We start from the raw sequence: 23,812 nt of genomic DNA on the forward strand, positions 1-23,812 counted from the left end.
ATTAATTTTTAATTTCAAAAATGAAAAGCAGAAAAATAAGTCCTAAAATTTCTTATCAAACTATTTCTAGTAATGGTGTTTAGTACAAAGCTATGACAATTTATTCATAATAAAGAACAAGCACTTTTCAAGGATAGATATAAAGAGGTATTCATTTTCCAAGACTTGAAAATGATTTGACCATACAACCTTTGATGTGATATATAATACACAGAAACTATAGAGATGTACGAGTGACTTCAATTCCAAACTCATTACTCTGTGTGAATCAGTGCCCTGGGTCCAATTTAAAAAATATACATACATGTATTAGAATGCTCTAGGAAACCAAATAACATTAGTTTAGATTTTCAGGAGCCAAAAAACAATAATTTTTTATGATTAAATGAGTTAATGAAACATCTCCTTACCTGGCTGACCCACATCCCAGTGCGTGAATGTGATTGCAGTCATGTCACTCCATGCATACTCTCCATAGTTTCCTAAATCATTTAATCCAATCCAGAATAGGGTACCATCTTGAAGACCAAGAAGACTGGATACCACAGACTGTTCAAACCTATTAGCAAGAGAACACAAATATTTGTTAAAATGCATCAAATGTCTGTGATAAATTTTGTAATTAATTATAAAGAGCTCAGCTCAATCAGATAATATATCAACAATCAAAATAAAGTTTTGATGTCACACCATCGTTGTGATAGGTACCTGCCTTTTTAACCTCAATTTCAAAAGCAATTACTAGAAGATGTAATTTCTATTACCCCTAATTCATAGATATTTGCACAAAATAGAGAGGAAATAACTGTTTGGCACCGCAAAAATGTAATAAAGCCTTAAAAATTAACATACTGAAGCTTTAAGACATGCACTCATCGGAGTAAAATCACATGAATGAACAGAAGACGAGAACGAAACAATATATAATAGAACCAAATAGGACAATGGACGCTAAGCGAAGAGCTGTGATTGGCTTTTAAAGTAAAGAAATTAGGCTTAGTAAATAGCAGTTAATTGAAGCAAAGCAACTATAAAATTAATAACAAAAGGGTTCTTACAAATTTCTTCTGGCGGCATAGACTGGGGTCAGTAAGATGAATAATACGCTGCCTCAAGCATGCGCAGGTGAGTGAAACTCCTTGCTCTAGTCAGACCTTATACCAAGATGAACAGTATTGTTCCGCGCATGCTTGGTGCTCAGCAAGCGGCTAGCAAAAAGAGGAAATGCATGTGAATATTGCTCTTTGTAACACAGATTCACATAGTACTTCTTGTTACCAAGCTCTTATTGTAATGAAAGATATATCATTTTATTTCCCCTGGATAAAATAATTACCCTCAGTATCTAATATTATACAGTGCATAAACTACAATGGATAAATTACAAACTTTGTGATTTGTTTTTACCTGTCAGCAATAGATACTAAGTTTCCTCCCTTGTTAGAGCAATCATTTTGTGCATCAGTCCATGACATAGGTGTAGTCACAGCCATGTAACAAGATCCTCCATAAGCTACCTCTCCCTACGTATGATCAAAATGAACAAAACTATCAGCATCATTCTCATTATTATACTTTAAAACTATACATCTTTGACAGACTTGGGGCCTTTCATGATTTTTCCCAACATCTATTTTGGTAAAATGCGTTGATGTATTTGAATGAACCTTAAAAGAAGAGAGAAATCTAATGAACCTATGAACAAGAAGATTGTATTTCAATATTCATATGTAAGCTATGTACGAAGTCCAATAGACTGAATGTTTTGCCAAGGTATCTTATGACCAGCTCACATGGTCTAATACATATAAGATGGGTCTAAACCAGAAACACCAGCAGGAATTGTAGTCTCAGTATCAACACTTCTCACTAACCTGTGTGGGACTAACAGTCTCAGGATACCCATTTATTATTATGTCTATTCTCTATGAGAAACATAGTATCATGTGACATTTGATTATTCAATGTTGTGTCATGTGACCATACCAGATTGCATCCTGAAGGTGTGATTGGTTGATCTGTAGGTGGTAGATTCTCTTTCTTCAGCTTACAAATGGACGGGATGGTACTGCTACAGTCAATGTCATTCCAAGCTCCCTGTGATAAGGTAAGAAATATTGGGGTAGCATTTAATATAGTAATATGAATAGCCATTATGTACCATCATCTATCTAGAAATAATCTATTCTGAGGAGCACTATTCCTATAACACTGGCCTTGATTTTACTGTGTATATTTTTTTTGGTTTCTCAAACAGCATGAATTACAAGAGTATAGTATAAAAGAGATACATTGTGTGCAGTTATGCTCCATGTATGTGCGTTCATTGTAAACACTGTCTGAATCTTTAATAAATGGTAAATATTTGAGGAAATGTTGTGCCTGAAGTGTTATTTTCTACTGGCATGGTGGTAGCAGTGAGATATAAGAACTCTAAAGTCTCAATTGAACATGGCATGATTTGAATCTGAATATACAGACGTAATTCAAGGAAATGTTGTGCCTGAAGTGTTATCTTCTACTGGCATGATGGGAGCAGTTAGATATAAGAACTCTAATGTCTCGATTGAACATGGCACGATTTGAATCTGAATATACAGAGGTAATTCAAGGAAGTGTTGTGCCTGAAGTGTTATCTTCTACTGGCATGGTGGGAGCAGTTAGATATAAGAACTCTAATGTCTCAATTGAACATGGCATGATTTGAATCTGAATGTACCGAGGTAATTCAAGGGACCGGTGTGTCAGAAGTGTTATCTTCTATTGACATGGGATATTAAAACTATCAATGAAGTCCCAATAAAACATTGTTTGATAAATCTCATTAACAAAACTTATTATCATTCAAAATTCTGAGAATTTTTACAAACTAGCCAGAACTCATGGGGATAAAACTGAATCAATGAGAAAGAAAGTGTCTCACATTGTTAAACATCTCAACACAGTCCTCATTGTTTCCATTGTAGTTGTTAGGCTCTCCAATGTTCCAGTAGGTATAGTCTACAGGGGTACCATCGCTCCATTCAAATAACATCTGAACTCGAAGGTCATTCAATCCAATCCATACAGCACTATTAATACCAGCTGTAATTATCAAGATATAGAAAAATAATGCATTGGGATAACATTGATGGCTTCTTAAGAATCATTTGTGTTTAATAACAATTCAATTTTAATCTTAATTTCAGTTGCAATTCATTATTCTATTCATAACAAATACATTAGATTACATTAAAGATAATATCTAGAACAATATTCAGGTTGATTTATATAATCTAACTCTGATCCATGGGGGTTGCATGCAACACTATCCAGTATTACAATGTCCTCCATCAGCATTTGTGAGCATTCATCTTAAAGCCCTTAACAGTATTATTCTAAACTACTAGTTCATATAATTCATACGACTATTAATAAATTAGAGATCTAAAAATAATACAAAGTTTCTAGTAGATCCCTCCCTCCATACATATTGTCATATTAATGTTTTGCTGTTTCTATTTTTGGCCATGGTTGTATGATAATCATCATAGCTTTTTTCAAATGTGGAAATCAAATGAAAATCAAAGGTAATCAAACCTACTGAAATTACTATACTTAAATTTTTGATATCACATCTGGTAAGTGCATTACATTTATGAAATCAGTGTATAATGAATGACTGTGGAAATCAAATAAAATCCTCAATCACTGACCTGAGGCATAGAGTGATTGGATAAAGCTGTTCTCATTGGCATCATGGATTGATACAAGTTCAGCTCCAAGAGCCCTACACTGGGACACAGCCTGGTTGTAGTTTCCTGTAGCTATCTGGACATAGTAGCAGTTATCACCGTAGGGTGCCCAGCCATTGCGACATCGGTAACCAGGTGGGATAGTGGTTGGTACTGGGTCAACAACATCCGTTACTGGAATGATCAATGAAAGATGAACAAAATCATGTCATATCAAGTTGTTGTCATTGAACACAAAGAGAAGAAAATATCACATATGCACCAAATATAATTACATACAGGTTTGCATTAATCACTATGTGCACTCATTCATTCATTATCGTTGATAATAATCTCTATTGCACTTATTCATTCAACAAGACAAAAAATTCCCCCCAAATACTGTCTCTGTTTATGGTAATTTCCGTAGGAAACCGGCAGGACAGCTTTTTGCTGGTAAACGCTAAGCTGGTATATAACCAATTACCTAGGAAATACTGGATATCATAATTGGCTGTAGATTCAAAAATATTTTTCCTAAGTTTGTCTGAAATACATGCACATTCATGAACAAGAATTAAGTGGTTTGGTATGCCATGTCAATTCTCACAAAAACCTGTAAAAGTAAAGAATCCATTTTGAATGGTCTTTTGAAAACAGTGTCTCATCCTTACATCGTTGATAATAATCTCTATTGCTGCCTCCTCTGAGCATAGTGCCTTGCATGTCCTGTGTCATGTCACTGAGGGCGCACTCCATGGAATCACGGTTGTAATCAAATGAAAGACAGTTGAAGTCAGTTGTAGTGATACAAGCATGAGCACAGTCCTCAGGGTACATTCCCTGTAGGATAATAACATCATTGCCATCCAGGTAGTAGTTGGATACCACATTATAATGCGTAGTCAGATAGCCTGCAAGAAAATATTGCCAGAGGATTCAAATGGTTATAAATCTTAAGCTTTTTCCTGATTAACAAAGAATATTGCAATGATAAACAAGGAATGTTGTATAAAGGGATGATTTACAATTTGTCATTTAAGTTATATATTTCAGCTAAAAGTAAAAAATCTAGGAAATACTTCTTGCAAAAAGTGGTTAAATTTCTTCAACCTTCTTGCATTTCAGGTCTATTTTCAAGCTAATCAAATATTTACAGATTCAAACAGTGAAGGGATGTTCCCAGAGTATAATAAAATAAAATGATTTCTCTCTTACCATTCTTTTTACAGATGTAGCCAATTTCCCTGTCACAGAAGAAATCATTCCATTGGCCAGTAGCATAATAGATCTGGACACAATGTTCTCCTGGATCATAGTTATTAGGTTCATCTAGGAAACAAAAAACACAAAAAATCATCTTCATGATTGTGAAACGCTAAATTTGGAATGAAGCTTGGTTTTAATTGATGGAAATGAGGTTAAAAAGGGATCAACATTAGCTGGCTCTTGCTATTTTTAACCAGGTTACAAAGGGCAATTACCTGATGATGGAGAATCTTTGTTTTTAACATGAAAGTGTAAAAGAGGTGAATAATTCAAAATTCAACAACCAACTATAGCATACTGCTGATCAGTGAAAAGGATGCATAGGAGCCGGAGGGTAATGCCAACATGCAAAAAAAAAATAATAATAATCCGAGTGAAGTGATATACAACCAGTTATTAACTATTAGCTTTGATAGAAAATGTCATTTGGAACGAACAGGAGTACCTCTGAAAAATAGCCCTCATACCCCCCGGCCAATACTAAAACCTACTCCCTTTCCTTTTAATCGTAAGGATGTCGAGATGAAACTTACCAGGACTCCAATTGAGGTATGCAAACCCACTACCATCACTCCACTGCCATCCTCCTTCTAATGAAAGATCATTAGCTCCTATCCATAGACTAGACTGAGTCACATATACAAGACGAGCTACAAAGGACATTAAAATATTTGATCTTATTCATTTATCTATTATTTATCTTTTAGGGTTAAAAACCCACTCAAACATGATTTCAAGTTCAAAACTAAGAATAATTATGATCATTACAACAAAATCATAGAAATATATAATATTGAAGTTAAAAGCTAATATTTGCAAAGGTAAACTAAATGAAACCATAAAATTGTCTGTATAAGGGATTTAAACTGTATTCTCATTTTGCAATATATTATATGATCTTTTATCTTCTTGTTATTCTGCTTCAACTTTCTTTTTTTTCCCTTTTCATTGTCTTTTTTCCTCCTTCCTCTCCCCTTTTCCTTCTCCTCCTTCTTTTTCTTCTTCTTCTTTTCTTCCCCTTCTTTTTTTTTCCTTCTTCTTCTCCTTCTTCTTATTCTACTTCCTCTTCTTTGTTTTAATTATGGGTGTGTTTTACATTACTCTTTTATCGTAAATAATATGTATGGTTTAATACGCAGTAGTATGTTATTTATTGCATTCAGTCTGTGATATATATGTGCACTGTTTTGAGACTGTACATTTTTAATATTGTAAATCCATGTGCAATTCAGTCTTTGTAACTGCGATGCATGATTTAATAAATACCATACCAAACCATTAAACGTTATACAGTAGATGTTTAATTTATCAACTGTAAATGTATGTTCAATTTATCATAATTTCCAGTATTTACACAGCAAAAACAGTCTCTTAGGTATAGTTCCATAGTTTACTTGGTCAATAAAGCATGAGAACCAAGATCAATAATCATAAGGAAGTAAACATACAGAAGTAAAATCAGAGGTGTCATATTTGGCTACCAATAGTTAACCATACATTCAAACTATAATTTACATATTTTTGTGTATAATCCATTCTATCAATCCATTCATAACAATAGTAAGAAAATGTGGAGATGTTTGAGAGAACTTATGCCCAAGTCATTACCTATTTCTCCCAACACCATAAACATAGATGGAACAGATGTATCGGGCAATGCAAATATTGCTGAAGCATTTAATGAATTTTTCATTTCAAATGCTACTAATATTACTAAGGACCTGCAAAGGGATACATCTCAACAGAGAGTTCAAGTAGAAGATGATACAAATGTTGGTTCAATTCGCTCTCAATTTGAGCTAAAGTTGATTACTAGAGATTTTGTTTTGAAACAGATTGATAATCTGAGTATAGATAAATCAACTGGGGAAGATCATGTCAGCTGCAAACTTTTAAAAGATGACAAAAAATGTTATCGCAGAGTCCCTTTGTGATATTATTAACAAATCCCTTTCTACTGGAGTTGTTCCTCGTGAATGGAAAAAGGCTTGGGTAGTACCAATATTTAAATCTGGTGATATGTCTTCGTTGAATAACTACCGCCCCATTTCTATATTACCAGTCGTGAGTAAAATTTTAGAAAGGGCTGTTCACCAACAGCTAAGTGAATTCTTGGACGTGAATGATTTATTACACCCAAATCAATCTGGTTTTCGGCCTATGCATTCAACAACTACTGCCCTTGCAAAACTTGTAAATCAGTGGTCGTTAAACATTGATAACAATTTAATTTCTGGAGTTGCGTTCATAGATTTTCGAAAGGCCTTTGATACCGTGAACCATGAGCTGCTTTTAAAGAAATTAGCTTGCATTGGTTGTAGTAATAGGACTATCACTTGGTTCAAATCATATTTATTTGATCGACAACAAGTGACACAATTCAAAGGAGCCAAATCGCACCCTTCAATCGTCAAATTAGGCGTGCCACAAGGGTAAATTCTAGGTCCCCTTTTATTTTCAATATATGTTAATAGTTTACCTGAATGTATTCATGAAGGTATCATAGATATGTACGCTGACGACACGACACTTACCGTCAGTGCGAATGATGCGACAGTTTTGGAAGAAAAATTAACTGTTGCATTAAACAAGGTCATGGCATGGATTAAAGATAATCAGCTCGTCCTCAACACTGAAAAAACTTGTGTCATGATAATAGGTTCTCGTGCTAATCTCAGGAAAATAAATTCTTTCACGATTTCGTTAAACAGTGATTTGATAAATAGAGTTCAATTCACCAAATGCTTAGGAGTTTTGATAGATGAAGAACTGAAATGGTCAAAACAAATTGAAAATGTATGTAAATTTACTCAGAAAAGTATTGGCATAATAAAGAGAGCGAAAAGTTCTTTGCCTGTGCAGTCCTTAAAGTTGCTTTATAACAGTTTAGTGTTGCCAAGATTTGATTACTGTTCTGCTGTATGGTCGAATAGATTTCAATCCCATACAATTAAGCTGCAAAAAATTCAGAAGAGGGCTGCAAGAATAATATTGAACAAGACATACGACACACCGTTGGCTGATTTGTTCGCAAGTCTTAAATGGATGACACTAGACAAACGATTTGAACTCAGTCGCGTTTTGATGATATATAAATGTGTTCATAATTTAGCACCTTCTTACCTTCAGGTAAACTTAACCAATCCAAATGATGTACATGAACATCATACCAGACAGAGAGACAGTGGATATTTACGCGTGCCCAAGTTTCGCACTGATTGTTATACATGTAAGTGTAGTCCAATTGTTTCTTCAATATTTGAATGGAATAAGCTTGATAATTCAATTAGAACAGCTCCTTCTATCATTTCATTTAAGAGAATGTTTAAAAGAACTTGTAATTTATAAATAACTTGCGGAACATCCACTGTTGTGCGTATTTTGTGTTAGCATGACCTTGATGATTTGGTGTATATCATCAGTATTTTCAAGATGTCGTTCTTAATTAATTTGATTTATTGATATTTGATTATACGTCAAACGAGTGTCCGTCTGCGTTTTGTTTGCTGCTAAGTTTGTTAATGTTTCGTTTTACATTCAAATCCTAATGTGAATTTTAATGCCGTAACATTCTGTACATACGTTATGCATTTTGTAAACATGTTTATTGTTATTCAGGGCCCCAAGGAAGACCACTACTTATTGGTGAATGGGCTACCCTGTCAAAATATCAGAAATAAATAAATAAATAGAGTTACATACCATTAATATAGGTTTGTTCTGTCTGATCTCTTATACTGAGTAGTTCTCCTCCACCAAGTTTACATTGAATCCTTGAATCATCCCAAGTCCTGTAATCAGTGGTCTTGAAGAGATAACAGTTCCCTGAGATGGAGTCATATTCCCAGCCATTACCACATCGAGGATCAAACACAGCTAAAATAGGAAAGAAAAAATAAGATTTAAAAGACTGAAAATAGGTTGAAATTATATTCATCTCAAATCTATTTGTTCTTCAGGAGTAGGGGGTTCAAAATATCCCCAAATACTTTCTTTTCTTAAGAAAAAAAACATATAAGAACAAACAATATTCAGAAAAATATATACAAGAGTTCACAGTGTAGTTCATGCAAGGATGGTAAAAAAAAGTAAATATATTTAGATAAAGAATAAAAGTGAGAGCTAGGGATCTTACGTGTTGGCACAGCAGGTGGAGGCTGAATTTGTCCTGGAACTATGAAAATAGAGAGAGAAAAAAAAATCATTGCTGCACATCCTGCATTTCTCATTAAACTGAACACAGAAATCTCTAAGACTTTTGACAAGAAAATCTGGTGCCACTTCTATCAAAAATGGGGGAGCAATGCTAATTTATGGCACAATGGGGGGGGGGGGGGGGGGAGGGGTGCTCACCTGCAACCATACATAAATTGCTATGGACAGATACATAACACATTTTTCTCAATATCCAGGGACCAGGGATGTCCTTCATCAAGGTGATCAATATTGTATACATGTCAGATTTCATATTAAAGGTAACGCCAAAACGACTTTCCCCAAATGAATTGAATTGAAGATGATTTTAAGAGCAAAATCATGTAATTACCACCCCCCTCCCCCAACACTCCATCACACACACACACTGAGTGGATTTCATGATTGAAAAGAAGAATATTCTTGAAGAAACTCACTCTTCGCCTTTTTGCAGACATAAGCAGTACGTGTCTTATCACAGTTGACATCATCCCAGATACCCTCTACATCTTCTTCCCATTTCAAAAAGGTACAATCTTGACCATCATCACTCCAATCATTGGGCTGATTAGGTCCCCAGTTGGTGAAAGTTACCTAGATAGTAGACAAACCATTTTCATAGTCAAAATGAATCAAGATTTATGAGATTGAGAGACAAGTAACAACTTCAATGGTCTTCAATAGCTAAGAAATCCAGAAATCCCTTCTTCTCACTTTAATTGTTGCTTCACACGATTGTAGATCAACCGAATAAGAAAAAATATAATATCAATCAAATAACATCAACCAAATCTATATCAAATAACTGATATCCACTACTTATGTAGTTTTTTAGGTAACTTTATGACTGTAAATGAATGCTAAGATCTATGTTTCTGAATGAAGTATTACTTACTGGAGAGCCATCAGTCCATTCAAAGTTGTTCTCACTATTCAAGTCATGAAAACCAATGTAGAGATTACGCTCAGCCATACTAGCACGCACTTAAAATAAAATTAAAAGTGAAAGCATGAATAAGTCATTGGAATGTACTTTCATCATCATGAGTCCAAACAATGAATAAATGTTATTGCTTAGAAATATATAACATAGTCAGATTGTATCATGTCAATGATATTTACATTATCAAAACAAATCAAGAATTTTTTTACAGCACTCTTCTATTTCCTTTTTGACATCTAAAGATTGGTGACCATTTTAACAATTTTGATGGTAGATTGAAATAAAAATTACACACTAGCAACATTTGTGGAACATTATACATGTGAAAATCAATATTAGAAGCATGAGAGTAATTGATCCCCTTGGTGAGTTTAAGTTTAATCTACATTGCAGGTGGATGATTAAATCAAGCTTAAACACATGCAACATTTGTAGAATCCTAAATCATGTGAATGGTAACACTTTGAGTAACATTGGACTTTTGGCAAAAATAAAAAATAAATAAATAATAGATCCAGTATTATTAGATTGACTCACTTGACAGGAACGACTGTTCTTCTTGGTCATTGACACTGGTCAGATGGGATCCCATGGAGACACAATTGGCCTCAGCATCATCAAAATATGCTGCATTATTCACAACCTTGTAACAATGATCTCTATTCAGGGTCCAGCCAGCTTCACAAGATCCAATAGCTGATTGAAATCAAAGTTAGAATCAAAACTTACACAATATACAAGGAACACATCAAAAGCTGTTAATTCATGCTGAAGTCACGGCACCATCTATGTTAGTTGTATGAATATTAAATCTGCCTCTCTATTGTGGAGTCGAATCTATTTTCTAGAAAGTTGTGAGGCTTTGTTTCATGACAAAAAATCTTAATTTACAATTTTAATTTAATTAATTAATACAAAAATTACACTTTCATAGAAAACCCATCACAAATGATATAATTCCCTATATCATATGGTGGCAGTTGTTGGATATAATCAGTAAAATTACTTGATTTGCAAGAAATCCAAAGTATTAAATCAATCTTAAAGTCAATATTTCAAAATATATGTTTTACACTGAATTAGTGTGAGCTGAAAATGGATTCTAGTGAACTGTTGATGAGATTGTATTTAAGGCTATTACAGTACTTTCCAAGGTTTATTAAAGGAATTAGAAATCAATCTTAAGGATTTATTTTGAAGAATTTAATTCTTACCTAGTTCTTTTATCCTTACAACACAGTGTATGTTTGTTACTACACTGCATATATTTGTAACCTTAAATTATTTTCATCATTTCTCATATCAGGGGTTTTATCGAAAACTTTCACCAACTTACGATTATTGGGGTCCAAGGGGAAGATGGGTTGACCTGTACAAAAAAAAGAAAAAAAATAAAAGTAAAGATTTTGCTCACAATCATCATCCATCAATTTTTTTGTGAAATATTGTGAAAAAGATTCAGTAAAAACTAAGAACATTGTAGACACATATAAAATGAAGTAAAAGACATAAGAGAGCAATAGCCTCAAGAAAGTTAAGGTCTTCAGTTAAAAGTAAAATTGACACATAAATCAATTACGCTCTGACATCTCTTTCATGCATCTTATTATAACAAATCCAAGCGTATTCGGGGGGGGGGGGAGCATTCAGGTGAATGCAAGAGGAATAATATCATTACCAATATCATATATAACTAAATAATTTTCATTGCATGACTATGATTTGTTGAATAATCAAAAATTATACACAGCAAACGCTGGCAGAAAAGTGGGATCTACATCTATGACAAGGTAAGTGGCACTTTACTTGCACTCATTTCATTATTAAGATCCTTAACATAAATTATTATATTATATTACACGTGAAACCTCACTTACTTGATCTGACTTTACACACAAAAGCCTCTAAAGTAAAACAGTTTTTAGTTGACCAGCTACCATCTCCTCCAGCTATAGAATGAGAGAAAATAAGATAAGATATAAAAAATAACTAGCAGGAAATAAACCTCAATTTTTTCATCAAAATTGAAGAATTATATTCACAAAAAAAAACACATTTCAATATAAATTTATGACTCAATACAAGTACGATAAATAATAAACTTCATTGCCAATATATTGATTGCTCATTGTTCATATCAACATTCCATCATAATAATTCATTAAAATGAAAAGTGATGAGAAGAAAATTTAGTTGTCAATATAAGATTTTCTTCATAATCATTTTTCAAAATCGATGTTCACTATAAAATGTATATCAATATTGGTTCTAAAGTAAAGAGAAATAATTGAATGAACTTGAACTTCAAACTTGTCATCATAACTCAGAGACTTAATTCATTATAATTCTTTTAAGTTTTCAACAACAAATCTATCTTCACAATCAAATGTTATAATTTCAGTAAAATGCAGGTAGTAATTGTAACTGGTTTATAAGCCTCACGATTTATGAAACATGAGCCACATATCTTAGGCCACTTTCAAAGATAACAAAACCTTTTTTCTTACAAAGTTTGTTTTAATAATTGCCAATTTTCTATGAATGTGCTGTACTACAGTAGTTTGTAACTGTAAAGCTTGAAGACAGGTAGGGTTTCTGAAACAGGTTCAATTAGCATCCAGGGCCACTGTTTCATTAGGGTAAAAAAAACCCAGTCAATTGATTCGATACAGTATATGCTTCCATTCAATCAAAGCAATTATTTCAGTGGCTTATAACTCAGCTCAAACCGGACACTGGTGAATATAATACATAAATCAGGCCTAATTAATGCCTATGTTTGCACCATACCTGTCATCATTGATCCACAGTCAGGTGAGTTAGCATTATCGGTTGGTTCATTGGGACTCCAGTTAGTGTAGCCTACTGAGCTACCTTCACTCCATGCAAATGATCCATCATTTTCATTGTCTGTAAACAAAACATCAGGATAAGGGAACATTTTATCATAAAAGATTTACAATGTCATAATTCTAGGAATCAAAGTGGGTCTGTTGCTGCTTTTATCATTGAAATATGGAGCATTTCACAAAATTGAGGAAGACTATGAAGATTTAATGCAGATCCTCATTTTGCTTTTTGCCCCAAAGACAGTTGTTACTAAATCTATCAAAAAATATTAAGAAATGTTAACAAAATCCAAAAAAGATGTGTCTAACCAAATAATATATGTTTATTGGAAAACTTAACATTGATCTAATAAAAATTAACTTGCATGTGTAAAGGCACCTGGGCTAGTGCTGACTGCTCTTTTCAATCACCAGCAATTTATATGGTCTCAGGTAAATATCTCATAGATGGTTAGAATAATTTCTAGATAGTGATTAAGGCAGGTGTTTTTTTTTTCATACCAGAGATTCCAATCCACGTAGATGAAATGCCAAGGTTCTCTAGATCAAGGAAATAATCCCTGATGTACTTGTTCTCTACATCTGAGAGGACCGATGTCATGTAAGCTCCTTGAGCCTCACAGGTGTGTTTAGCATCACTCCATGTCTGTTTGGTAGCTGAGTTAAACTGGTAGCAGTATCCACGGAATAAACGCCATCCTTCAGGACATGTGCCTATAAAAAGATACAAGGTAGATATCATAATACTGGGCACATCTAAGCTTTGAATATTTAGGACAACAGACTAAACCTGACTTGGGTGTCGAAATCAAACAATAATGCGATCAACTCATGATGACGATTATGCTCTTGATTTTCAACAAATTTCAAGCAAATGGCTTGTCCAGCAATTGGAAAAAAGACAAAGAAGAAATCATGGTAAAAAGAGAATGATAAAAATCTTACCCTCTGCTCTTTCACACATAAAGCTCTGGGTTGCTGTACAAGTCATTGTAGACCATTCTCCATTATTAGATGTATCCAAAACCTCTACACAGTTACCACCACTGGAACCATACCTATAAATAAAATAATATTTTCATAACATCAGAAAGCTTTAGATATCCCATGCTGATCATGTGATGTGGAATATTTCTAAGTTGTCAAACGTTTTTTTTTTCACCTCTGTTGTTTTGGAAACTTGCTGTAGATTTTAATGAGATGAAATTTAAGATTATAGCCCATTAAATTCAATCATGATGAACAAGCAAGAACGGCATAGGAATAACAACTGGGTTGTAGACTAGATTGGGTTATAAGAATTGGATCCAGGATCAGAGATATTTGAGATTAAAGGTATATAGAGCAATCATTTATCTTAATAGATCTGAAAATAACTGATCAAATCAATAATCAAATGACTTTACTTTACTAACCTACTGTCTGGCTGATTTGGAGCCCAGTTAGTATATCCCAAAGTCTCTCCACTACTCCATCCATATGTACCAGACTGTAAAGCAATGGGAAACAAAAATATAAATATGTATGCAAATGAAAAATTATATACTGAATCATCTTTAATTTGTGATTTTTCTTTTCTTTTCCTTTTGTCCTTTTTTATATGACATTTTTATAACTTGTCAAATAGGCCAACACATGAAGAATTAATATATTATCGAACCCCTAACCCAGATCCTGGAAACATTTATTTTGTATACTATATATGAAAACAGGGGAGTGTTTCATCAACATTTTCATCCGACAAGTTGTCAGATCTGACATCTTTCTCTGATGTTGATTGGCTGAGAGGTACTGTTACTATGGTAACTGTCGGATAAAATGGGACTTGTCGGATGAAACGTCCGACAAGTCCTTTCATGAAACGCCCCCCAGGTCTAAGCAACCATTTAGAAAAGTGCGTCCATATCATCAAATCTAAAGTTTAGAGCATGAATTGTGAATTTAATATATTTCTAACATTTAATTCTTTCTTATAATCTTTATTACATACAGCAAAGGCTACTCTGTATCAAAATTGGCCTAAATAGTATCTGAGAATGTATACCCTTTTTTCCCCTGCTTAGTTGTCAAACATTTTTGGAAGTACCACCTCGCCCCCTTCTGCAAGCACACACACACATACACCCCTGAATATTCTGATGTTTTATTCATACATCTATATAGACTTACATCCATTCTCAACCCAATCCATAGAGTAGATCCTCCAAAGTTGGCTTGTGTTGAGACCACTGCCTGTTCTGCTTCAGAATTGACTGAAATAAGATGTCCGTCGATATCCTGACAGTAGTTTTGTGCATCCTGCCATGTGCTTGGGGTATCATAGAACTTGTAGCAGCGGTCCGCTGCAGATATCCAGCCATTGCCCTCGTCACATTTCACAATCACATCTAATATACCGGCAAATTAAGGTTAATTAATTAGAATGGGTGAGACTTCAGAGAGTGATACTCCATAGGATGACAATAGCATGTTCAGTTAAATTTACATTATACACTCCATAAACAATTGATTGAAAATCATTGTTTTATTTTTTTTAAACCAACACATTGATTTTGATACCTTGAAAATTAAAACTTGAAATGTGTCATATTCCCATATATTTTCAAAACTACATTTATTTCCTTCTTTGTTAAGCACAATATGAAGTCGCTGCACTCTTTTTATAAAACTGGTATCAGAGGACAAAAAAAAACCTGCACAATTATCTTGCATAACAGGAACAAATAATTAATAATTGATTTATAGTGAATGAGCCTGTCAGTTATTGTGCTCAGAATAATACAAGAGTTTTATTATATGGTATAAATCACAATATTGAAAGCAAAATAGTTGTTTAGTACAAAACATGACATTTTAGGGGAAGGGGGTTAATGTTAAAGAATGTGTAATTAATTTTTAATGTTTTGGGTAGGATAATGGATTAGCTGGGAGGCAGAGAACTAGATTGCAAAGAATAGATTCTTGGTGGAATAAAAGTATTTAATTGACATAGAATAGCAATTGTTAATAAGGCTATCACACCTGAAGTTTTTAGCCATCATATGCTGATGTACATTATGGAAAGTCATTTTATCATTTAACCATATTTCCCTAATTCTTGATATCAAGCATTGTCATTTGTTAGCAAATCAAAATGAATTCTTGATATACAGAATTCTACATCTTGATATTAAGAAAAAGGATTGAATGATGAAATGGTTTGTTATATGTACACCAGCATAAGCTTGTTGAAAAGTCAAGGTCTGACAGCTTCTATAGAAAATATGAGTTGTTAATAGCTTAGCGTTCTAATGTTAGTTGATATAATTTAATGGAAAGCTAGAATGTATAACTGCTATGTGGTTATAGATATCTTTTATGAATGTAAAAATCTAAAAAGCACAGTTTATGAATAATTGTTGCTATGCAATAGGGCATGCTAATAGTTGTCATAGAGCTCATTTGTTTTGAGATGGCTTCATTCTGTTAAGTCCGAAGCTGAAAGTCACTTTCAGTCAGCTCCCTATGTTTCATCTTTGAAAGCAAAGAAAAGAAAGTTTGACCAATTACCATTATCTCTTTGACAGAGGAAAGGACGTATTGCATAGCAATCCTGGTCATTCCACAGCCCTGTATTAATTATTTCTGTACAATCTTCTCCAGCTCCAGCATTGTTAGGTTCCCCTGCATTCCAAAACCTGTAATATAAGTTATACTAGCTATGAAAATGAATGATGTTTGTGTCTAAGCATCTAAATGCATATATATATAACATGCCTAAATGCAGAATACGACTAGAGTGTAAGAGCCGAGAGCTAAAGACCTTGAAGGCTTTATAGGGAGGATGATATTAGCAAAGTATATGCCTGTTAGGATGAGGGGAGATGATCTTGAGATGGTCTAAGAGACTCATACATTACCATTGTCCCTCATGCAAAGATAAGGCCTTATAGCATAGCAGTCTTGGTCATTCCATAAACCTGTGGTTGTTATTTCGGTACAGTCCTCCACCCCAAAGTCATTATTTGGTTCACCACTATTCCAGAATCTAATGTTTGTGGTGGATGAGGTATGATTATAGGAGGTGGGACAGCATGCAAGCAAACAAATATCAAAGGAGTAAGTTTAGTCTTTTATCCTGAGATGCACCATTCAATTCATAAACTGGAAGCCAGAAAATGATTAAGAAAAAAATACAGATATGTGAAAAATGATACTCCTAGGAGAAGGGTTAGACATAGCTAGCAGCCTTGGGTATGAATTATTTTCTCATATTCACAAAAATTCATATTTCTTATGGAACAAAAATATACTGGAAATCTAACTGTATGATTGTTGGGTTCCACTACATATCATTTAATATGAACCAGTTAAAGGGATGCCACTAGGAATTGATTATTACTTAAGTGAGCCATTTACTCATTTAAAATGCAATTTCCTTTGACCTTGAAAAAACTCCCCAGGAACGAATTTAGGCTTTAAAATGAAAAGGAGTATCCTGAAAATAAGCCCTGACAAAATGTTATATTCAACATTAATCTTGCTTACATAGCCAAGAATTATCTTTTACTAAAGCCAGGGTTTAAATCAACAGACTATGCAAACCAAATCCCGTTCTGGAATAGGCATAGTAGTATGGTTTATGAAGAGGTGGAAATGAAATTTTTCATTTATACTATTCCAAAGATAATGTTCACACCAAACAATAACTATATATAGTATGCAAAGGATTACCTGATCAGTTATTATGCACTCATTTTCCAAGTAATTGATACATTCTTAGTCAATTTGCCAGATAATATTCAGTGTGAATGCACCTTTAAGGCAAAAGCTTTGAAAATGAAAATGAATGAAAAAGAAAAGGCCAGGTGAAGGTGGAGTAAAATAGGATTTCTTACGGGTTTGTAACAGGGGTGTTGTCTGAGAAAATAAAGTTGCCCTCAGTACTGATATCATGTACACCAATCCAATGACTACCACCATTGTTTATCATCTGTGTCAAGACATCCTGAAAAAAAAGTAATTTCCTAGACAATTAAAATTTAAATTCAAATGATTCAAAAATAATATTTAAGATATACCAAACTTTCAGCTAGATTTGAGGGGGAAATTAGTACATCTCACTTGGTTGGGAAAACAGAGGTACATGTATTATTTGTATAGCAAAACAATTTAGGGAAAAACAGTATTTTTTTACAATAAGAATTAATTCCTATTTTCAAAATCGCATTTCTAATAGTAAGTACATGCAGTATTATATATACTGGTATATAGAATGAAGAATGACTTACATTGATATCTTGTGTCTTTGGCATAGCCAAGTTACCTCCATCGTTCTCACAGGAGATCTGTGCTTCATGCCAATTTTTGCTGTCTGGCATAAGCTTGTAACAATTATCCCCTGACAATGTCCAGCCTGTAGCGCATACTTGACAAAGCACTGGAATGATGAAAAAAGCAAAGTGAATAAAGGTACACAAACAAAAGACAACTTCAACTTCAAAGAATGATTCTTATAGAATAACTTACAGAAAGTTTTGAGCATGTTTTACTGATGGTTTAACCTTGGAACAGAGAGCATACAGACAGAAGCACATACTTGACTATGATGAGAAAAAAGCAAAGCAAAAATAAAAGCAATGAACAAATATAATAACTTTAATATCCTTTTTTCACAGGGTTCCTGAAAAAAAATCTGTGTATTTGATTTTTTATACTTTTTTTTATACTTGAAAAAGACTAGAAAGATGAGACAAAGCAAATACAAATTAACAAAAGACAATCTCAATAACTTTTCAAACAGATCGACCACAAAAAAAGGTTAAAGCTATTATTTTACTACATAATGCACTAGATTCATTTGGGTATTCAGGTAACAATAATCAGGAAAAATAATTCCAATGTTTATACCAAAAGTACAAAAAAAATAGAATGACTCCTTTATTCGTGCAAATTTTGTCATTATTAAGTTTCTTTATTTGCTTGCTGATATCTTACAATGTGTAAGGATTAGTTTTAATTATCCAACATTCAATACTACTAGGTTACAGTCTGAGCTGTTTGAAAGAGAAAGCTGAACCCATTCATGTAGCATATTTAAAAGTCAAATCATGCAAACATGGGTGGTACTATCATAGCTTTGATCTCCTAGCCTGAGAATGATTTTATGGAGTAGAAGTTGCCAACTCATTCACCAAAATGACAATCGTTATTTATCCAGCAGTGAAAAAATTGTTTAAAAATACTATTTGTATTAAAAGAAAGGACATAGTTAATTTCAATGACTCTTTGGTGCATTATGTTTTTCATAAATGTGGAATAAGAAAACTAAATCCGAGATTTGCATAGGAGTGAACTGAAGTTTGTTAGTCTGGAATTACCCGGGATCAGTAATGAAGATATACATGTATCAAGCATTACCTTTCCATGTAGTCATTTAGTGACTGAGTGACTGTTTAAGAAATTTTATAGTTGAATTTGTTAAATGTTGTCTGACTTTGAAGATGTTTCATAAGTTTGAGTAGGTTCGATTACCAGTCTTAAATAGGGAGTCTATTCAAAGGATAAAGACAGCTTTATCTTTATTACAGGTGATCATTTTGGGTAGGTTATCACTAAGCAGGTTCAACTTACTAGTATTTTCTCATTTCTACCCTTTTTATTCAATCCTACCATTATCCAATCAAAATTGAGTATAAAGGGGGCGGTTCATGTACAATTAAGATCATTGAGATAAATCAATGTAGGGGCAAACATCAGCTAGTAGGATGTACACAATCCTAGGAGGTATGTTTGTATATCCTTGGACTTACCAACATTATCCTTGCATCTAATCTGTTAAGAAACAGATAATTAGATCACTACCTGGCATAAATATTTCAAATGATAGGATTTATAAGGGGGGGGGGGGTCAACATTCAAATGTTAGGGTTTTTTTCTCTCTCTTACATAACACAAACTATTTCACAAGCAACTTTGTGATATCAGTATCGGCATCGTGAACAAACATTTGTTGTACAATCCTTGAGGGAAGGACTTATATCACATGGTATAACATGCTTGTTTCTAAATTTAGAGATGTCATAATTTATTTCATAAGAGAAGCTAAACTTTCAAGGTCCGGAAACATGATTTAATTTACATTTAGACCTATATGCATGTAATTACAGGCCTGATGCTAATATTTCTCCCCCCCCCCCCATATTCTGTTAGCTTACTTCAATTGTATTCTTTTGCATTTATCTGTGTTTTGCAACAATCCTATACACAAGTAACAATTTGAATGAACTTGTTTTATTGTATAACCAAGATCAATTTCCATCACATGTTGTTACACGTGCTTATGCAAAGTTGGAATATTTATCTAATCTTGAAGGATCATGGGGAGGATGAGTTTTACTGTTAATTGCAATTGATAACATGCTGTATTAAATCATTGCATGACAAATTAGAAAAGGAAATTTGATTGTCTTAAATCTATGCATAGAGGTGCAATTCAAAGAGGGGGTTAATAGTATACTGGTGGTTAGGGATGTTTGTTATGCAATAATCAAATTTTGATATGCATTAAGGGTGTCAAGCAAAATACCAGACCCAATTCATATGTATTTGTAAATGAATATAGTACTCAATAAAAAGTATTACAAATAATCTATTTTTTTTCCTTCAAAAGCAGTGTTAAAAACCAACATCTACTTTACAAAGATAAATACTGCAATGTATTTCAATCAAAAATTCAAAAAGTGATATCATCAGATTCCTTAATATCTCACCACTGACTGCATATGAAGGCAGCAATAATTATACAGCCAAGCAAAGGTATTGAAGTTCAATTTTTGGTGCAATCTATCCAGGACACTTTTTATTTGTATATTCAATTCTTGAATGAAAGACGAATATGTGACCAGCCAACCCAAAACCAACAATAAGTCACCAAGGAAGGTTCTCTTAAATAGCCAAAATAATAAATATGGTCTTCAAAAATTTTATTAAAAAAAAGGAAAATTTGCTATTTGAAAAAAAGTCTTCTTCTTCATACTGTCAAAATGTGAAGTAGGTTCTAAAGTTAAACTATAGGCGTGATATAAGAGTTTCTTTGAGACCACTTTTTCTGGACTGCTTGAAATTTCACCAAGATTGCTCTGTGTCAATATCTAACACTTGAGTGCATCCAGAAACTCACACCTTGTTTTCTTCTTATTCTTTAAAGCTCTCACTAAAATTCTTCTACATTAAATAAAGCACATGGGTGGGTTATTCTTGATCAATGCTGACAAGTTATATACAGTGCGTCCCACAAAAAACGAAACCGAGATTTATCGATGATTTATCATAACTTAATCACAAATACAATAGACAAATGACCTACCATTTTAAAGCTTAGAATCTCCTCTTTCATCTGGTATTACTTAGATAATTCCTCATTCACGCATGAGTGAGCAAAAACAATTTGAAGAAAGGATACCAAAAACTCATTTGGCGGGCCGTATCTGGGTTTTAAAAAGAAAACCACATGATTAAAAAGTTCAATATCTGCTCTTTAATTTGATACCTCAATTACAGAAAATGGTCAATAAATAACAAAGTTCTGGTTATTTGAAATAAGGCTTGAATTTCAATAATTTCATAAAATGAAGAGGTTTTACAGGCTAGCGTTCAAACTCTCTCGACATTCCGTTTTGTTGACGATCAGCCATGCATTAAGTCTTTTGTTACCGTGCGATAGCTTCTGTGGGAAACCAGTGAAAACACGTTTATTTAATGAAATTATGGAAATACAAGCATTGTTTCGAGGGATCATAACTTTTTTACTTCTTGACCATTTTCTGTGATTAAGGTATCAAATAAAAGAGCAGATATTGAACTTTTCAGTCATGTGATTTTCTCTTTGAAATTCAGATACCCCCCGCCTAATGAGTTTTTGGTATCCTTTCTTCAAATTGTTTTTGCTCACTCATGCGTGAATGAGGAATTATCTAAGTAATATCAGATGAAAAAGGAGATTCTAAGCTTTACATTGGTAGGTCATTTGTCTATTTTATTTATGATTAAGTTATGATAAATCATCGCTAAATCTCGGTTTCGTTTTTTCTGGGACGCACTGTATAATTTGAAAGCTTAGGACGTGCCATTTCAAGCTTAATAAAAAAATCTTTAAACACAGTGTTGTTTAGGGGGTGGCAGGTAACATATATCAATCCAAAGTGATAATATACCCCAATTGAGCTTTGAGAAAATGATTCATTAAAAAATTCTTATGAAAATTACAATGAAATAAATGAATGGAAAATAATGGGATGCTAAACATCTGGATAAACGTACATATAACCCATTATAAACAAATGTTTCAGATTCAATGCAACATAATTAGGAACAGATCCATCCATCTCGCAGAGTAGATTTTACAAACCAATCAGAGTTGGAAACAACTGACTTTGTAGTTCTAAGCTATGGCAAGCCTTTGGTATTCATGGTAAAATCCAATGCAATCCAATATTCTCTATAATTCTCTCCCTCTTTCTATATTGTCCCAACACTAACCCCCTCCACCATCCACATTCTCTGTGTTTTGTCACAATATTACATTCTTTTTTTCTTCAATTTTTCATACTTGCAAACTGTAAGTATGTAAACATTCCATAAAACATGAACGTTAATTGGAATAATGAATACACTCGTTGGTAATTTCATTGCAATAAAATACACATAACATTCAATAAATAGAGCAGGGTACCGGTATTTCTAATCAATTTCAATTCTTTCTCTCTCTCTCTCTCTCTCTCATTCCATCTTGACCCAATTTACCCCACTCCATCCTCCCTCTCACTATCTTTCTCTGTCTGCCTCTTTCTTTATTTGTATTTCTATTACACCCTCTCTTTTTGTGTTCACTTCTACCTTTCTATTTTATGTTCCGAGTTGATGGTTATATCCATTATAAATCAATTCATCCCCATAGTTCAATCTGTCTGAAAAAGTTTAACTTCTCCTAGGGTACCATTTCATGAAAAAAATAAGTCAGTAGAAACCATTATTACTCCCCATTTCTTCATGCTCTCTATTCAATTTTGTTCTCTCCTCTCTGCCCACCTCTCAATGATCTCAAATATAGAAAATATACCTACCTATTGCTGGCTGAAACAGCAAAAGTAAAGATAGAATTCTTAACATTGTCCAGTGATAAGTTCAACCCTCTTTCTCAAGAAGGTTTCTATGGGTTTTGAGGGTAAAATTTCAGTTCAAATGACAAGATTTATGGCAATCAATATCAATATATCAAATCTTTCCTACTATGGAGATGATAGTCCCAACTTATTCAGCCATTCAAAGGTGATGCTTCATCTCCCTCCTCTTTAAGTCTAAAGTTTTCAGGAATCTGATGATTAGATAATTGGAAAAATAATGTCTTCCAAAACTGTAGCCTGCTACTTAATCAAAGCACTCAGGCTTAGAGACTGTTGTACACACCCCTCCAGAAAGATTAACCATGGAATGAACCTGAAATGATTTTTGGGGGAGTTTTACCATTTTCTACATTACCCATAATGCACAGAGATGTACAAACTCCTCCCCACTGATTTGTTTGTAAAGAGATAAGAATACAAAGTAGTGATCTGAGATGAAGCTACATAAGAGACAACAGCAAATAAAAGGGACAATTGTACCACCTCAATTATGTCAAGTCTGTAACAATTTGAAGTTTTTACTTAGGGCATTATTTTGAGGAAATTATCCGATATTTTAGATTCAAGACCCAAAGTAGATCTCATGCATCCCTCAATAAGATCTTATAACTCCTTTCATAAGAAATAAAATCTTACTTGCTCATTCTTTCTCATTTTTCATTACAACAATGTCAAGATACG

The 23,812-nt window shown here is 33.5% G+C and overlaps 1 protein-coding gene across 2 annotated transcripts in view; it reads right to left on the reverse strand.

Annotated features, from left to right (window-relative positions):
* Positions 1-23,440, reverse strand: part of LOC129257040 (macrophage mannose receptor 1-like) — a 38,750-nt gene extending 15,310 nt beyond the window's left edge. Inside the window, exons 1-24 of one of the 2 annotated variants that reach the window (XM_064097347.1) lie at positions 23,072-23,440; positions 18,239-18,387; positions 17,846-17,955; positions 16,518-16,645; positions 15,138-15,355; positions 14,384-14,457; positions 13,914-14,026; positions 13,470-13,682; positions 12,910-13,029; positions 11,997-12,068; positions 11,456-11,488; positions 10,657-10,815; positions 10,072-10,160; positions 9,614-9,770; positions 9,118-9,156; positions 8,685-8,858; positions 5,516-5,632; positions 4,932-5,045; positions 4,388-4,627; positions 3,696-3,908; positions 2,924-3,084; positions 1,987-2,097; positions 1,408-1,523; positions 411-559 (exon numbers count right to left, since the gene is read on the reverse strand). In XM_064097347.1, coding sequence (XP_063953417.1) covers positions 411-559; positions 1,408-1,523; positions 1,987-2,097; positions 2,924-3,084; positions 3,696-3,908; positions 4,388-4,627; positions 4,932-5,045; positions 5,516-5,632; positions 8,685-8,858; positions 9,118-9,156; positions 9,614-9,770; positions 10,072-10,160; positions 10,657-10,815; positions 11,456-11,488; positions 11,997-12,068; positions 12,910-13,029; positions 13,470-13,682; positions 13,914-14,026; positions 14,384-14,457; positions 15,138-15,355; positions 16,518-16,645; positions 17,846-17,955; positions 18,239-18,387; positions 23,072-23,117 — 3,115 coding nt within the window. In that variant the 5' untranslated portion in view covers positions 23,118-23,440. Of the gene's footprint in view, positions 1-410; positions 560-1,407; positions 1,524-1,986; positions 2,098-2,923; positions 3,085-3,695; positions 3,909-4,387; positions 4,628-4,931; positions 5,046-5,515; positions 5,633-8,684; positions 8,859-9,117; positions 9,157-9,613; positions 9,771-10,071; positions 10,161-10,656; positions 10,816-11,455; positions 11,489-11,996; positions 12,069-12,909; positions 13,030-13,469; positions 13,683-13,913; positions 14,027-14,383; positions 14,458-15,137; positions 15,356-16,517; positions 16,646-16,867; positions 16,996-17,845; positions 17,956-18,238; positions 18,388-23,071 lie in introns of both variants that reach the window. The other variant, XM_064097346.1, reaches the window with a different exon arrangement.
* Between the last annotated feature and the right edge of the window lie 372 nt (positions 23,441-23,812).

Source organism: Lytechinus pictus, chromosome 3 (genome assembly GCF_037042905.1).
Source record: "Lytechinus pictus isolate F3 Inbred chromosome 3, Lp3.0, whole genome shotgun sequence".
NCBI lineage: Eukaryota > Metazoa > Echinodermata > Echinoidea > Temnopleuroida > Toxopneustidae > Lytechinus > Lytechinus pictus.